This window comes from Sciurus vulgaris (assembly GCF_902686455.1).
Source record: "Sciurus vulgaris genome assembly, chromosome: 1".
Taxonomy (NCBI): Eukaryota; Metazoa; Chordata; class Mammalia; order Rodentia; family Sciuridae; genus Sciurus; species Sciurus vulgaris.
In genome coordinates, this window is record NC_136461.1 from 32332552 (window position 1) to 32349738 (window position 17187).

Below are 17187 nucleotides of genomic sequence, written 5' to 3' on the forward strand. Positions count from 1 at the left end.
ATTACACCCCTGGTACCTTTCCATTATGCTGCAAATAGCAATTAATTTGGGAAGAGGAGACTCAAGTCCAGTCCTGGCTTCACCATTTACTGAGACAAGTCACTTAACTCATTCTGAAATCTCTTTTTCCTTTTGTAAGATGAGGTACCTATGTGAATGGCGTCTAAGTCTCCATAGGCATGCATGAGTCTTATTTCTTGGGGCAGGCTGAAAGTTCCTTGAAGGCAGGGACCAGGGTTCTCCCAGCCCATAGCACAGGCTGAGCATATTACCAATACAATGTTCAGTCCTATTGGAGGGTAGACAGTGGAGCACAAAGGAAAGAACAGTTAAGGTGAAGTTGTCAGTTATGTTTTGCCATTTCTGATGTGACCTTGAGCTAAGTCTTCCCCTCTCTGTTTGCCTTTCGTAGAAAGTAGGGAAAATAATTCTTGCCTGACAGAGATTCCAGGGCCAATGGAAATCCTGGGTGTGAAAGTGCTCTGTGAACAGAGTAGATAGTAAAAGAAATAATATAGCACATGACCGATCATTGATGAAAAATAGAACAACTGTAAAGTAGATGAGACAAGGTCTAATCATTGGAAGAATGACTCAGGACACCTGCTGACTGGTTCTGAGAGGCAGAGATGTTGGAAAGCTGTTCTTCCAGAAGACAGAGGGTTAGGCTGGCCTTGCTCAGCAGCAGAGTTATCTGATCTTCTTGGGGTCAGCCCTAAAACCCAGGAGAGATGGCTATAGTAGGTTCATGGAAAGGGATTATGTAGCCGGAACTTTGCTCCTTTCCTTCCAGCTTTCCCAGGCTTGCATTGTTTCGCATCTTCAGCATTGAGGGACCCTGGCATGAGAAGGTCTTGTTAGTCCCAATGACTTTGGCCATACCGCTGTTGGTTTCCTTTGGGATAAATGAAGCTGCCTTTGGGACTCATGAGGCCTGTAGTGCTACCCTGAGAAAGTCCAGTCCCAAGCCCAAGTCCAGCCTCCTAGCCTCTGACATATTGGTGGCAGGGTTTATGGGAAAGAACAGTGATTTGCCTCAACTATTGCTCAGACCAGAAGCACCTGGGGTCGTAGGAGGGACTGTCTAGAGGCAAAACCTGACATCTAAAATGGGTGAGGATTAAATGAGGAAACAGACATGGGAGCGCCTTGGAATGTGTCTATTTCTCCCAAGCCTGGAATTACTATGTGTTGTGTAACTGGTGTGTACATCCCAACCAGTGGGGCTTCTTTGTCTCAGGGAGGACGGGATGTCAGTTTCACAAGAAGTTTATGTGTAAAGAATACATGTTAGATCTTAGGGTAAAAGCAGAGATAAGACAGGCTGTGAAGATGGGCAGAGGAGGCTAGTTCCTTGAGGTTGTGAAAGACTGCATGGCCAGAGGAGACCTGGGCATGCTCTGCTCCTGCCAGGGAGGCTGGTGTTCCCCCAGCAGGGCTGGCCAGTGGAACCTCTTCACTGTTCTATCCCCCAAACATCCTCCTGCTGGGATCTATGTCCCCAGCAGAAACAGCACCAGATCCAGTATCAGGCAGGCAGGATTTGGTTCTACTCAATATGTGACTGAGCAAATATCTCCATTTCTCTGAATCTCTGTTTCCTTGTTCATAAAATGGGGGAAGAACAACAGTACCATCTACCAAGGTGGTCTGGACCAGAAGAAGACCATAATGAACAGCACTTGGTGAACCACTGAGTGCTGGGAATATTCATTTATACCTTTCCTTTCCTCTACTGGAGGTGGAACTGCTCTCCTGGTTGGGACCTGGTTTGGGCTTTAGGATACCTCAGCTGCAGCCCTAGTCTCTGAGAGAACAACTTTGGCCTGTAGGACGAAGGTGCCTTCTGAATCCACTTCTCTCACAAACCATCTCTTAGGTTGTGCCAAAGGCTCATCTCTCAGATGGAGGTCAGGAGGGTCAAGGGGACAGGAGGTGAGTCAGAAAGCAAGTGGAAGCTGTGGTTGCATGAGTTCACCTGCTTTGCTACTGAGCTTTCCCAAGACCATCCACCTCCATCATCTTTGTCTTTCCTTCCTGTGACTCCTTTATCCACCTCCTGTCCTTAATCTAGCTAGTGACACGATGTGGGGAGGGTGCAGTTCTGGGATGAGGTCTAAAGCCACAGAAGCTACCAGGTCCCTGGGAGCCTCTTTTGGGACTCCTTGACCTTGGAAACTTCTTCCCCCTCTCTCCTGGGCCTCAGGTCAATGCACCAGCCATAACCAGAGGCGCCCCAAGATAAATGAATTTTCTTGGAAAGATGTTACCAATGCCTTGTCCCTGGCTAACATGGTTCTGGGGCTCTTCTCCATCTTCTGCAGTGTCAGCAGGTAAGTCTGAGGCCCAGCATGCTCTTAGCCAAGTGCTGGAACCCATGGCATGAGGAAAGGGAAGGGGGAGTCTAGAGAGCCAGGCCCCACAGCCCTGGGATCAGCTGGCGGGGCTGGGGGGTGGCATTAAGGAAAAGTGCCATGTCTTCTAAGTCAGAATTTAAGATTCTAGCCTCAGTTGTGCCACCAACATGATATACAACCTTCACTAGGTCACAACTCTGGGCCTCAATTGCTCCTTCCATAAAATTGAGGTGCTTGCATTATGATCTCTGAAGTTCCATAAGTTATGGAAGGCTAGAATGATTTTTTTATGAGAAAATCAAGAGATTCTTACCATTCATAATTTTCAATTCTTAAATTAGAACATATGACCTGACAGAATATTTGAAATTAGCACTGTTCTGGAAAGTCTGAAACATATTATGTGCCCCCAAAGCAATTTATGTAAGTGAATTATGTTTCTATGAATTGAATCATATCTCAATGCCTTTGGAAGTCAGGCCCTTAAAGAGATAAATCCTTTATAATGCAAATAACATCCTCCTAGTCTATTTGATTCTCTGTAACCATCAACAAGTGATTTCTTTTTGGATCTGTTTTTCATCCATATAATAGGATAATGATATTTAAGCTCCCTTCTATGTTAAAATGTTTGTAATTTTCTAAGTTTGGACTTTTGGAGTCTAATAAAGTGTGCACATGGGCATATCTGCAAGCAGAAAATTTCTGTCTTCTTAGTTCAGTCAAATCTTCTAGGAATGTAGTTTTTCATGCCACAATGGTGGGATCAGCATTTTTTATTTAGCCTTAGTTCCCTTTTGATTCTTAGGTCTGAGTCTAAACAAGGGGCAGGCTTGGGGACAGACTGGGGACAGACTGGGGACAGGTGAAGAGTGAGGTTAGGCTGTCTGTTTGCTTTTGCTGGGCCACCTAAGCATTGATATCACTGTGCAGACTGGGAATGGTCCTCTTAGGACAGGTTACTTGGGACTATGGTGGCTATTTTCTGAGGACTCGGGGAGCATGTGCTGGACAAGACACAGAACTCAAGAACATGAGGTCTGAAAGAGCCCTTTGAAATCATTTAAAGCATCAAAATACATGAGATAAAAACTGGTAGAACTGCAAGGAGAAATTGACATACCTACTATTATAGTTAAAGATTTAAACACCCTTCTGTCATTAGTTGGCAGATCTGGCAGACAGAAAATCAGCAAGGACATAGTTATATTCCAAACACCATCAGTTACTGGATATTATTGACATCTATAGACTATCCAATACCAGTACAATACACATTTTTCTCAAGCTCACTTAGAATATTAACTAAGATGGACCACATTCTGGGTCACAAAATACATCTTAACAATTTTAAAAGAACAGAAATCATACAAAGTATCATCTCAGGTCACATGGAATTACACTAGAAACCAATAATAGAAAGATAGCTAGAAAATCCTGAAATATTTGGAGATTAAACAACATACTTCTAAATGATGCATGGATAAAAGAAATCTCAAATTTAATATTTTGAACTAAAAGAAAATGAAAATATAATTTACCACAATTTGTTGGATGCAGGGAAAGCAGGGCTTAGATGGAAATTCATAGCATAGAATGCATTTACAGTCATGCATTGCTTAACAATGTGATATGTTCTGAGAAATGCAACATTAGGTGATTTCGTTGGAATATCATGAACTAAGAAAGCTATGACATCACAAGGTAATATATCTTGTGGGACCACTGTCTTCTATGTTGTACATGTTGTCTGTAGTAGACTAAAACATCATTATAGAGTGCATTACTGTATTTGAAAAGAAGATTTAAAAATCAATAATCTAAACTTCCACTTTAGGAAACTAGAAAAAGAAGAGAAAATTAAATTCAGGGCAGAAAAAAAGAAATAATAAAAATAGGGTTAGGGGTATGACTCAGTGGTGGAGCACTTGCCTAGCATGTGTAAGGCCCTGGGTTCAATCCTCAATGCCACACAAAAATAAAAAAATAGAGCAGCCATTAAAGAAATTAAAATAGGAAATTAATAGAGAAAATCAATGAACTCAAAAGGTGATTTTTTGAAAATGTCAGTAAAATTGATATACCTCTGGCCAGGCTAACCAAGAACACGGAGAGAAGACATGAATTAACCAATATCAGAAATTAAAGAGGGGCCATCACTACACTCCTACACACGTCCTGGAGACATGGATCAATTCCTTAGAAGACATAAGTTACCAAAGCTCACTCAAAGAGAAACAGATCATCTGAATAGGTTTATATCTATTACATAATTTATTTACCATGTACTCCTCATTTTGCAAGTCAGGAAACAGAGGCCTAGTGGAGGATAGTGATTTATCTGAGAATTCACAATGAGATGGTGGCAGGGGCTGGACCTAGGACCGGGGAATGACACTTGGGCTGTCAAATATGCCTGGAATTTAGAGTCACAAGCAGCCTTAGTGATTACCACAGGGATTTATGAAACTCCTTTAAGACGATGGGTAAAGCCGGGCACAGTGGCACATGCCTGTAATCCCAGTGTGTCTGGATTGAAAGTTCAAGGCCAGCCTTAGCAACTTAGTGAGACCTTGTCTCTAAATCAATTGATCAATCAACTGATCAATCCAAAGGGCTTGGGGATGTTAGCTCAGTGGTGGAGCACCCCTGAGTTCATTCCTTAGTACCAAAAAATAAAAAATAAAAAATGTCTATGGTTTAAGTGTTTGGGAAGGATATAGGCATATGTGACAGTGTGAGTGTATGTGGGTATAAGGTGGAATATACTAGAAAGGATGTGAGTGTGGGGACATGCTTGGGTGGGCATATGTATGCAGGGAGTGTATTAGTGCATGGGTAGGGAGAGCGGTTGGTCCAGTGGGGACTAAAAAGAACTGCTGTGTTTGGGCCTGCTGGCCTGTGCTTTAGGAAACCCCAGTGTGCTTCCTGGATGCTTCTGATCAGCTTCCTGTTAGACATGGCAGTAGGGGCTATGACCAGACAACTCAACATCTTCTGCAAATCAGGTGAGTCCTAGTTTCAGGCCTCTCCTCCCTACCCCTGGGACCGCCGTCTTGGGTCACTGCCCACCCTCCAACATCCAGCAGACTTTCATCCATCTCTCATTTCTGTTCATGTGCCTCTGAGAATAGCTGAGCAGCCCTGGAGCAGGAGTTGGGGCGCCTTGCAGCCCAGATCCAGCTCCTCTGCAGGCTCACTTATCCATCTTTGGGTAATTCTTGTCCTAGCATTCAGCATCCTCATCTGCTCTGCCTCCCTGTTCTGGGTGGATCCAGGTATTAGAGAGGAAATGGGGAGGGCAGTGGGGACAGTGGGGAGATGAAAAACTACCCTAGGCAGAACATCTGGTTTAAAATACCACGAAATGTTTCCCTGTAAGATTTTGCTTGAATAAGCATCCCACCGCTTGTCATTTTGCAGCCCATTGTAGTGCAACCTTTAAGTGATGGGGGAACTAATAGCTTGAGAAGGAAGGATTTGCCAAAAGCCACAAGATCAGTCAGAGGGAGGAGACCCAAGGCTTTGTACACAGACCATTCTAGGGGAACAACTGCTGTTATCTCCAGCTCCTTCCCCACCCTGCAACTCAGGGAGGCTAAGGTGACAACATATGAGTGTCAGTTCTAACATTGGGCCTCTTGAACAGGAGCTGAACTGAATGACTTTGCCGTCTTCACCACCTTTGGCCTGGCCTCGGCCCTTCTTCTTGGCGTGGATGGGCCTCTGAATGGGTTCCTGGCCATCATCTATGTGTTAACCACTTCTTTTCGCCTGTGTTTTTATTCATCTGGTGAGTGGAACCCAGATAGCCTTAGGAAGTGAGGGCAGGGGACCACAGAGAGGGTGGAGCTGTTGGAAGCCAGAAGCCCTCTTCCTTCCTTCTTCTATGCCCCACCCCAACAAAAGGTTTTAGGCTACATTGATAGAGCCCCAATCTGAGAGAGGTCCTCACTTACCGGAGCAGCTATACCTCTTTCACTGCATGATTTTTGGTTGGTGAACATCACTACATGGACTCTAGAAATGGAGGTCACACTCCAGTTCCCCCAAACAGGAGAACGCTAGCTGTGGCAAGGGCAGTTGCTTTTCTAAGGCCACAAAGGTAGGGAGGGTAAGTTCAGGCTTACTTTGGGGCAACTAGTGTAAGCTAGGACCCTGTCAGTAGGGACTTCCCCGGGGCCAGGGCACATGCAAACCCACACAACGTCTGTTTGTGAACAACTAAATGAGCTGCAGCTGCCACTGCCTCTGGGCCTCAGGGATTTTATAGTCTAGGAGGGGAAGATCCAGGGTTAGGGATGTAGCTCAGTGGAGGGACACTCACCTTAGGGTGTGCGAGGTACTGGGTTCAACTCCCAGTATCACAAAGCAAACAAACCCAAGGAGGGGAAGCCCCAAAGAGAAGGGGGCTGGACTCACTCAGATGCCTAGAAAAGGAGAAGCAGCTGACCCCATGTTTCTTTCCCCGGCAGGAGTTTCCTTGTCCTATAAGGGTCTACCCTGCCCCTACGCTTCCTGTGTTTTGGCTTCCACCTCCCTTCTGACCAAAGGCAACACTTTCATCCTCTGCTGCATGGCTTCACTTATGATTCTATTCATGATAGACCAGAGCTACTACCCGTATGATGAAATTTTGGAGTCAGACAATTGGAAAAAAGTGGTTTATATGGGAGGTGAGTGAAAATACTACTTTCAAATATCACTGGTGGATCTATTAATACTGCCATTGGTGGTTACCCCAGTATTCCCTACCCACTTTACCTTGCTTTATTTTTCGCCACAGTATTCATCATCATCTGACAATAGTATACATTTGCTAGTTTTTAGAAATTGTCTATGAATGCTTCACCTACACCTATGAGCATGGTGGCCCATACCTGTAATCCCAGGAACTCAGAAGGCTGAGTCAAGAGGATTGCCAAGTTCAAGGCCAGCCTCGGCAGCTTAGTGAGACCCTGTTTCAAAATAAAAATAAAAAAGGACAGGGGATGACTTTGGTAATCTGTCCTTGGGTTATTTATTCAGTAACAAAACCAAACAAACACTAAACCTACCCCAAATACACTCTTGTACTCACACTATAACCCCCAGCACCTAGAATTGTACCAAAATGTACCAAGCATTAAACCAATGATTCATCATTATTTGTTGAATGTTAATGAGTTTAATAGACAGTTAGGGAGCACCTATCACATGCCAGGTATTGAGAAGCAATCTAGACACAGTTCCTGCTTTAGGTTGACATGGGGGAGAAAGATGCCAAAGTAGAAATAACTGAAAACAGTATTTTTTTCCTCCTATACTGGGGATTGAACCCAGTACAATCCCCACTGAGCTTCATCTACAGCTCCCTCCTTTTTTTTTGATACAGGGTCTTGTTAAGTTGCTGAGACTGGTCTTGAAGTTGTGATTCTCTTGCTGGATATAGGCTGGCCTCACTGCTTCTGACTGGAAGTATTTAGTTTTGGTGTACTGTGAAAGAACAGGGTGCTCTGAGAGAGTGTCAGAGAAGGCCTAAAGGGAGGGAAAGGACATTTAAGTGTGTCCTGCGAATTGAGACTCCAGCTGAGAAGGAGGGGTGGCTCAGGCAGGGAAAACAATATTTTGCTCTGAGCCAGAAGCTAGAAGTATTAGTGGAGCGGTGTGGCTGGAACTTGCCAAGAGCCAGTGACACAAACTGAGGCCAGCGAAGCAGGCAGTCTGGAAAGGATTTGGGATTTGATCCTAAAGGCAAATGAGAAACCTCTGAGCGGATTTATGCAGAAAGGGACGTGATGGGGTGGCAGTTTCCAAGGATGACTCTGACTGCATTGTGGAGAACAGAGGTAGAGTCCTGAGGCTGGAAGCAGGAAGGCCACACTCCCGTCCAGGCGAGAGGTGACGGCAGGTTGGAGGCGAGAAGTGGTTGGACCTGAGAAATGTATTGAAATAGAATTGATATCTGGGAAGGGGAGGTGTTGCGGATGACTCAGAGGTCTCGAGCTCAAGCACAGAGCACTGGGTTCCAGGCTGAGGTGCCTGTCACACGGGGGCCCTGACAGATGTCTTCCTAGCCTTTTCTCGATTTACAGCTTCCTTCAAGGAATATTGATTTTTTTCTTTTAAAATGTGTACATATATGCAAGACGAGAATCTCGGGGATACTGTTCTTTCCCGTTGTTCCCTTGTTGTGAGTCTGCTGTAGTTTGAGGGTCCTTGGTTCTGTCCCGACCTTGCCTTAAGGCTTCATACCTTTTGTAGTAGCATCAGCACCAACAACCCCTCCAGTGTTCAGTGCCGGCCCTTCCAGCTCCCTGGCTGGCGGAGGCAGAATGTGGTGAGCATCTGGGTTTGAGCTTAACGGATCTGAGTTCAAGTACTAACTCCAGTACATAGTAGCTGTGTGAACTTGGACTCATTGTTTTGAGCTCAGTTTTCTTCATATGTGAAACAGAGGCAAAAATCTACCTTGAATGATCATTGAGGTAAAATAAGGTGATGAACCTGAATCCTCTGGTACAGATGTGTGCCAAGGTGGTAACTCCTAGCTCCCATCTTCTCCAGCTTCCCTTCCCGAGCTCACAAGAACAGAATTTTCTACAGTGTTCTTTGCTCTTGTAGATACCACTGATGCTTTCTTCTCAAACCATGCATTTGACCTCAGCCTTCCAGGTTGTCTTGGTTGTGCGAGATAAGGAGGAAATTGTACCTCATAGATTTTGACACCAGTTAATACCAGAGCCTGATTGGGTGGATTTCAAGATGGCTACTGGTAGCTCAATTCAGAATAGCTAACCTATGGAACCAATCTAGGTGCCCTTCAACAGATGAATGGATAAAGAAAATGTGGTATATATACACAATGGAATATTACTCAGCCTTAAAGAAGAATGAAATTATGGCATTTGCTGGTAAATGGATGGAACTGGAGACTCTCATGCTAAGTGAAATAAGTCAATCCTCAAAAACCAAAGGCCAAATATTCTCTCTGATATGTGGATGTTAACACACAATGTGGGGTGGAGAATAGAAGTTCATTGGAATTAAACAAAGGGACTGGGAATAGGAAAGACAGAATGAATCAGTTATAACTTTCCTATGTTCATATATGAATACATGACCAGTGTAACTCCACAGCGTATACAACCACAAGCATGGAAAGTTATGTGGACTGGGTTTGTGGCTTAGTGGCAGAGTGCTTGCCTAGCACTTGTGAGGTACTGGGTTCGATCCTCAGCACCACATATAAATAAATTAAAGGTATTGTGTTCACTTACAACTAAAGTATTTAAAAAAATGAAAAGCTATACTTCATATGTGTCAGTATGTCAACCTACATTCAACTGAACTAAAAAGAACACATTAAAAAATGTGGTGCTGTTGATATTCCTCTTGCCTGAAAAACAGACAATTCTAAATCATAAGATTATTATGAAGTATAAATAAAATAATTCATTCACAAGATCTAGTAGAATATTTAGTGCTGAGTAGATATGCCACTAATGGGCCATCCTTTTGCATTTTGGTAGTGAATCTGAGGTTCATCTTGTATTGGGAGTCCCCAAGACCATGTCCAACTTTAGTGATTTGGTAGGCGGATCCCCAGGACTCAGCATCTTATCTTACTCATGGCTATGATTGATTAGAGAAAAAGGTTACAAAGCAGAATCAGCACAAAGGAAAAGTGTATGGGATGAAACTCAGAGGAAACGGGGTGCCGGCTTCCAAGAGTCCTCTCCCAGGGGGATCACATAGTCACGCTTCATTCCTCCAGCATGTCATGATGTCTGCCAGGGACGCCCATAAGAGACTCTGTGCCCAGGGTTTCTAATGGGCACCAGTCACCTCGGAACCCTCTGACCAACATGTACCCAAGTCCTAGACTCTCAAAAGTGCACAAACCATTGGGCTTGGACAGCCAAGGCACAGGGAGTCACTCAGATCAGTTAGGGGACATTTTCTCTTAATGTGGGATCTGTTGGCACAGCCAGCCTTGCACCCAGGCCTTTCTAGGGATGGCAGTCTCAGGCCTGCTGTGTCAACTCCTTCCTGCATACATAAAATATGGTATTGTCCTTTTTCCCATATTAAACCCCAAATAATTAGGAAGCCCCCCAACCCCCAGTGAAGGATCTGGGCAACTCACATTTATTGGTGAGGACTGGTTTCTGATCTGAAATCAAGAAAATGGAATCTGGGATTGTGCTAGGGTACAATTGTCTAGTTACTTACATTTATCCACTAACCTGAGCTTAAAGACAGGGCTCCCGTCTCTTTTGCTGCTGTTTCTTGGGCACTGTGAATGATACCTGAAGGATGGGAAGAAGGTGGGGGAGCCAGGTGAAGCAGCTTCATCAAAACTGAGTGTCTGTTCTGCTTCTTCCAGGTGTCTTCATGCTGTTTTTCTCCCCATTCTCTCTCACTGCTTTTTACTGCCTGATGTGGTCGCTCTCCTACATCTTCTTTCCGGATGCCCTGTGGGGCAGGGCAGCCTGTTTTAGACTCTAGCACCGAGGAGCTGCAGCTCTACCAACTCCCGCCGACCTCTGTGGGGTTCGTGCCAGCACATCGGGCCACGCCTGGCCTTAACCTCACTAAAGCTTTTACTTGTGCTCCGTGTCGTCATTTGTTAGATAATGCAATCTCTGTTGTCTTGAGCCACAGCAACCCACAGTAGGCCTGGAAGCGGTTGCTTCTTTCTCTTTATTCAGGGTTCTGATTCTCTTTGAAGCAAGATTTGTACACGTCAGGTGGAACAGATTTTTTTTTTCCAAGCTAATTTGGGCTGAGTTTGTGTTCCAGCTCTGTCACTAGTTGGCTGACCTTGTGCATTAAGGTGTATCCCATGGAAAGCAGAGAAAGCCTCCAGAGTTGGTGTAGCTTCTGCCTCAGCCCTGCTAGGTCAGAATTACACTAGTGTTGGGGTGGGCTTATGTTTTACACCTGCAGACTCTGCAGAACCTGTCACAGGACAGTTACACTACCTGATTGGAATAAATGTGGAGCCTTGTAACTTAAAAACTCTGCATTTTAACAGTTCAAAGCTTCTGTCTGTTGCTTCCATACAGATCAGATGCTTTGGCAGCACGGGGGCATCCTCTGGCTTCCTGGATCTCTTCCATGTATTTTCTTTCCTAAACTTTCAAATACTAAACTATAGATAGTCAAATGTTACTTCATCTCCTAAAGTCCAGATCAAATAGAAATAAACAGTATTGTATAGTAGAGTCATACCTCACAGAGAACTTGGGTCCACAGGCTACAGTGAGCCCCCAGTGTGGCCTCACTGGGATCCTGATGGGACACCAAAAGAATTGCTGGCAAATTCTGCTCCTTGCCCAAAGGTGGCGCCAGAGCACCTTTTGCCACACGACTGACGGAAGTTTTCACAAGTGTATGTGGTATATATGCATCATATCTACACTTGGATTTCTTAAAAATACCAATCCAAAGAATTCTACATCACTCTGACTTGGCTATAGAGAAGCAGGTAGTCATGCCTCTGTCACATCATTTGTATGTCATCATGGTTAGATGAATAGTCTGTGTCCCACTAGATTTTTTTTTGGGGGGGGATGGAACCCAGGGCCTTCTGCTTGCAAGGCAAGCACTCTACCAACTGAGCTATATCCCCAGCCCCCACTAGATTTTTAAAGTGCTTCTGTTTACATCTATATAGTTCTGTGACCTGCCACAGTACCTGGTACTCAATAACATTTACTTCGTAGATGAATCGACTTGTGGATTCTAGTGAGTTATACACAAGGATACCATACTATCGTAACTTAGTAGGAATTTTACAAATACACTTGGGCTCAGACACATCCGTATAATGTCCTTCTATGCTGTGTGTTCATGTCAGTGTGATCTTATACTTAATCAAAATAGTTTAGGAACTCGAATTTGAAAGCTGTTTTCACATAAACTCCTAGGGGCCATCAGCAAATAACAGTGCCAGGATAGAGTAGGTACCAAAAAAGTAATTTTTTTTTTCCTTCAAATCTTGTGTCACTCTCAAGTAGCCAAACTTAGTTCAGAAACCTAATATTTGAGATTATCCAAAGATGTTCTATTTTTGAATAATACCAGTTATCAGGGTTGACCTCAAATGACTTTTGGCTGTTTCTGTGTTCAAAGGAAAAGGATGTATGTACTTCTAAAAGAGAATTTCCATGTCCATTTTAAGTGATAGCTGGAGAGTTAAAATAAATATATAGGCCCCCATGAGGACTGATTTGAAGAGTAAAATACTCATTTGAATCTGTCAATTGGGGTTTGCTTATAACAGTAATATTTCATATTTCATTACCTTAATCTTTTCTTTTTTCTTTTTGGTACTGGGGATTGAACTCAGGGGCACTCAACCACTGAGCCATAGCTCCAGCCCCATTTTGTATTTTATTTAGAGACAGGATCTCACTGAGTTGCTTAGCACCTCGCTTTTGCTGAGGCAGGCTCTGAACTCGTGATCCTCCTGCCTCAGCCCCCTGAGCTGCTGGGATTACAAGCATGGGCCACATGTCCAGCTGCCTCAGTTTTTTCAGTGTCTCTGACACCAGGACAGCTATGGGCCAGCTGAGAGCTGCTTCCTTGCAACTCCGCCGAAGTATGGTGACATCCTCCATCAGCTGGGCTCTCAGGTATGTGCTCCCCATGCAGTCTTCGACTTCCTACACAGCGATTTTCTAAAACAGAACAGCTCTTCTTGAGTTTCCTCTTAGGAACAAGTGAGAAGGTCGAGAGTTTAACAGTGCCCATCTCAAATGAATAAATGGAGTCTAGGGGGTCTAGGCAGTTCTACTAGTCTTAAACTCTGATCCCTCTTGATCAGCTATTCCCAACCTGAAGGGCTACTCTTTCTGTATGGTGAGCAAACTCAAATGTCTGAGAATTTTGCTACATTTTTAGCTCTGTGAACTTGATTGAATGTTTAAATTTCTCTTAACCTAATTCCTTATCATGAAGTGGAAGATTTACTTCCTCTCAGGGTTTTATGGACTAAATACAATACATAAAACTCCTAGAATAGTGAATGACATGTAAAAGGTGTTAGATGCTAAATTGCTCTTTTTCTTCCTTCTGCCTTCCTCTTCCTATTTATATCCTTCAACTTAAAATAATGTTAATAATAGTTAATGCCTACAATATACAGTAAATGCATAATTAACACTTACTGTATTGTACTATGTGACTCACTGTATGCTAAGAACTGTCCTTGTGTGCAGTTTCAGTTAATGCCATAAACAATCCAGTGAGGGAGGTGACCACAGGCTTAAGCCCAGAAGTTCTCAAGTACGGTCTACAGACCTCTCGTGTTCTTGAGACCCTTTCAGAATCAAAATTATGTTCTCAATAATCTGAAAACAGAGACGACAATGTTACTGTGATGTTTTTGCTGATGGAGCAGAGGCACATCTTGGTGTGTCCTGGTCCTGGGAGTCAGGGCACTTCGCATCACCACCGGCTTCCAAAAGAAAAACAAAGCAGTTTCTCTTAAGAATGCTTTTGGTAAGGCAATAAAAGTTATTAATTTTATTAAACATTCACTCTTGAGTATACCTTTTTAATATTTTTATGCAACAAAATGGAAAACATGCCTGAAGTACTTCTGCTGCATACTGAGGTAATGGTGTCTCCAGGAAAAGCCCTGGTTTGAGTTTGAGCTGAACTGACTTTTTAATGAAACAACAAAGGATGCTTGACAGACAAACTAGGGTTGTTCTGGTTGGGTTTTCTTGATATGAACTGAAGGAGCCTTTCACTTCAAGAAGCATTCTTTGTTGCCAGGGATAAAATTTGAGTTTCCATGTGAAAATCTGATTTTGGGAAAACGTGTATATACCACTGTGAGCTTGACCCCTTTCTAATACTCTTAAGAGTTTTCCTGTTAGCTTGGTGGGATATTAATGAATATGTACTTTTGATGTTGTATAATGCAATGTGTCAACATTGGGAAGACCAGCATAATTCAGTGAACCGGTACTTCCTAAATGACCAATGCTTGATGTTACAAAACCATGCATGAATGAAAGATCTATTCAAAGGGCAAGATTCAAAGACCAAAGGATTTTAATGTATCAAAGTACAAAAAGTTCATCGATATGTTATCAGATTCCATGTTGCAATTAACCTTTAAGAAATGACCACTTGCTGAGTTGGGGTATAGTATCAAAGAATATCTACAATGATGTAAAAAGACTTTTAAAATACCCACCTCTTTTCTAACTATTTATCAATGTGATATTTCAACCAAAATAACATGAGAATCCAGAATATAGAAGCAAATATGAGAATCCAGCAGTTTTCTGTTAAGCTGAATATTAAGTTTGCAAAAATGTAAAACCTCATTTAAAATTTTTGGAAATTTTTTTTTCTACAAAAATGTCATTTTATGGCCTGGCGTGGTGATGTATGCCTGTAATTCCAGCAACTCAGAAGGCTGAGGCAAGAGGTTTGCAAATTCCAGGCCAGCCTAAGAACTTACTGAGATCCTGTCTCAAAATAAAAAATAAGTGCTGGGGATGTAGCTCAGTGGCAGACATCCTCAAATGCATGTGCATGTGCACTCACACACAGAGTTAACTTATAATGGACTTGTATTGTTTTTAAATTAATAAATGAACTTTTGTTCATTTCTAATATGGCAAAAATGATACATACAACCTGCATAAACAAAAGTTGTTTGGGGTCCTTAATTTAGTGTAAAAATGTCCTGAAACCAAAAAGTTTGAGAATTACCTGAGATCAAAACTTGCATACACACTTAGTAAGCTGTAGACCTAGTCAAACCTAGGTAGCCTGACCACAGTCAATGCTCTCATTATTGGTTGTTTTGATATATGGCTTCAAAAAGACCTCCTTGTACCTCCAAGAAACTAGAAATGGACCACATCAGATTTAGGGAATTCTAGGCAAATGAGCAGAAATTGTTCCTAGTTCTTATTGATTATACCTGTAAGAGCCTTGGCATTCAATGCTAATCCAATTATGGACACAAAGACCTCTGGAACCCTTACTGTGGTAGTCCTCAGAAGATGAACCTTTTTTATTTAAAATATGAATAAAACAATAACTATTCCTGTCTTGGGTCAGGCTTTTTTTTTTTTTAAGCAGTGCTGGGGATCGTACCCCAGGGCCTCGTGCATGCTGGGCAAGTGCTCTGCCACTAAGCCACATCCCAACTCCTCAGGCATGTTCTTGTACCTCAATTTTTTTTCTGAAGCTGAAACTCACTGTAAGAAATTAATTTGCATCAAATTCAAATTCAATATCTGCATATGAATGTATTTAAATGTATAAACCTGAAACAAAAGCTTCATGAAATATCCTTAATATGTGTGTATGTATGTGTGTGTGTATTTTGTGTGTGTGTGTGTGTGTGTGTGTGTGTGTGTGTGCTGAGGATTGAACCTAGGGCCTCAGCATGCTAAGCACACACTGGACCACTGAGCTATACTCACAGCCTCCACATGATATTTTCTAATTTATCATCTCATTAAAAAGTCAATTTAGTAAGCTGATTTTACAACCACCTGCAGTTTGAAAAACACTGCCCTACTAGAGAGTTTCTCCAGGACAAAAGTACACCCCCAGCTGAGACATGTTAATGCAGGCAGTTCCTAATGAAGGATCATAATCTTTTCAAACAATTGAATGTTATTACTTGGTTACTAGAAACTTGAAGCATTTCCTGTGAAACAAGCTGAAAGATAGTTGGGAAGGGAAATAGCATTATCTATCACGAACATTACTTATTTCTCAATAATGATCCTGAGAGGAAAACATTATTCCATTACATAGATGGGAAAAATGAGTTCAGAGAGGTTAACAGATACTTAACTCAGGTCATTTGGCTCCCAAACTGCTTTCTGGTGTATTAACAGCATTTCCTTATGTTTATAAGATAGCTCCCTCGAATCCCCTACTCCTCCACAAAGAACAAAACAAAAAAATTCAGCCAAAACTTATCAGGACACTATAGACCCTAATAATCTACATAGAATCCCCAATTATAACTTGGGCTCTCAAAAACACATCCTCACAAAGGCAGCAATTTTCTAACACTCCATTAACTCCCCAGTTTATTCCTAAAATAAGCCACAGCATTGGGAACTCTCAATGACTTCAAAAGCAGAAGGGAGACAGAGGTAGGGACAGCTTAAGATGTTTCCTACACACAGTAGGGAAAATGCAGGCATTTTCAGGTTGGAGTAGGGGAGGTGGCAGTGTCTCTCCTGCCCTGAGAATCTGCCTCATTTCCATCTTTGGTCAGTTCTCTGAAATCTTTCTCCCCTGCTCCCAAATAAAATATCCTGAAAGAATCTCTCTCCTTTTGCCCAGCATTAAAATAACTCTGCTGCCAACATGTTATGAACTACTGTTCCTGATATAAAATTGTTTCCTGAGGCACTTCTACCCCTAAACATGGAAGTTGGATGGGTGGATGTTTGGTTTCTGAGGGACCAGTCTGGATATTCCCATCACACACCTAACATTGGCAGAGTAGCACCCAAATGAAAAACAAAAACACTTGTTCTGCCCGCTCAGCATCAGCCTAAGCCTACTGCTAGTGCTCTGCAATCACAGGTAAGGGGGACCCAAGCTCCCAGCCTGTAGCCCTGGCTAGCAGCTCAGGTGGGAGTCAAGATCACACCTCTGTGATGAAAGTCTGATCAGCAGGGTCTTTAGAGCTTTAGCCCATGAGGAATGAACACTGGGAACAGCCATGCTCCTCCTCTCCACCTGGCTCCTGGAGGAGGAAGGGTGCCCTTGGCTCACCCAGCATTTCCTACCTATCACATTCTTACTTTCTATGACGAGGCACTCCCAAGCTAAAGTATGAGCAAAT

The 17187-nt window shown here is 42.9% G+C and overlaps 1 protein-coding gene across 1 annotated transcript; it reads left to right on the forward strand.

The window, feature by feature from the left end:
* Positions 1 to 714: 714 nt before the first annotated feature.
* Positions 715 to 11891, forward strand: TMEM269 (transmembrane protein 269). Its single transcript, XM_079141557.1, has 6 exons — positions 715 to 1935; positions 2207 to 2333; positions 5268 to 5365; positions 6007 to 6150; positions 6833 to 7033; positions 10726 to 11891. Exons 1-6 carry the CDS (start codon positions 1905 to 1907, stop codon positions 10845 to 10847), a joined length of 723 nt encoding a protein of 240 aa, XP_078997683.1. The 5' UTR covers positions 715 to 1904; the 3' UTR covers positions 10848 to 11891.
* The last annotated feature ends 5296 nt before the right edge of the window (positions 11892 to 17187 follow it).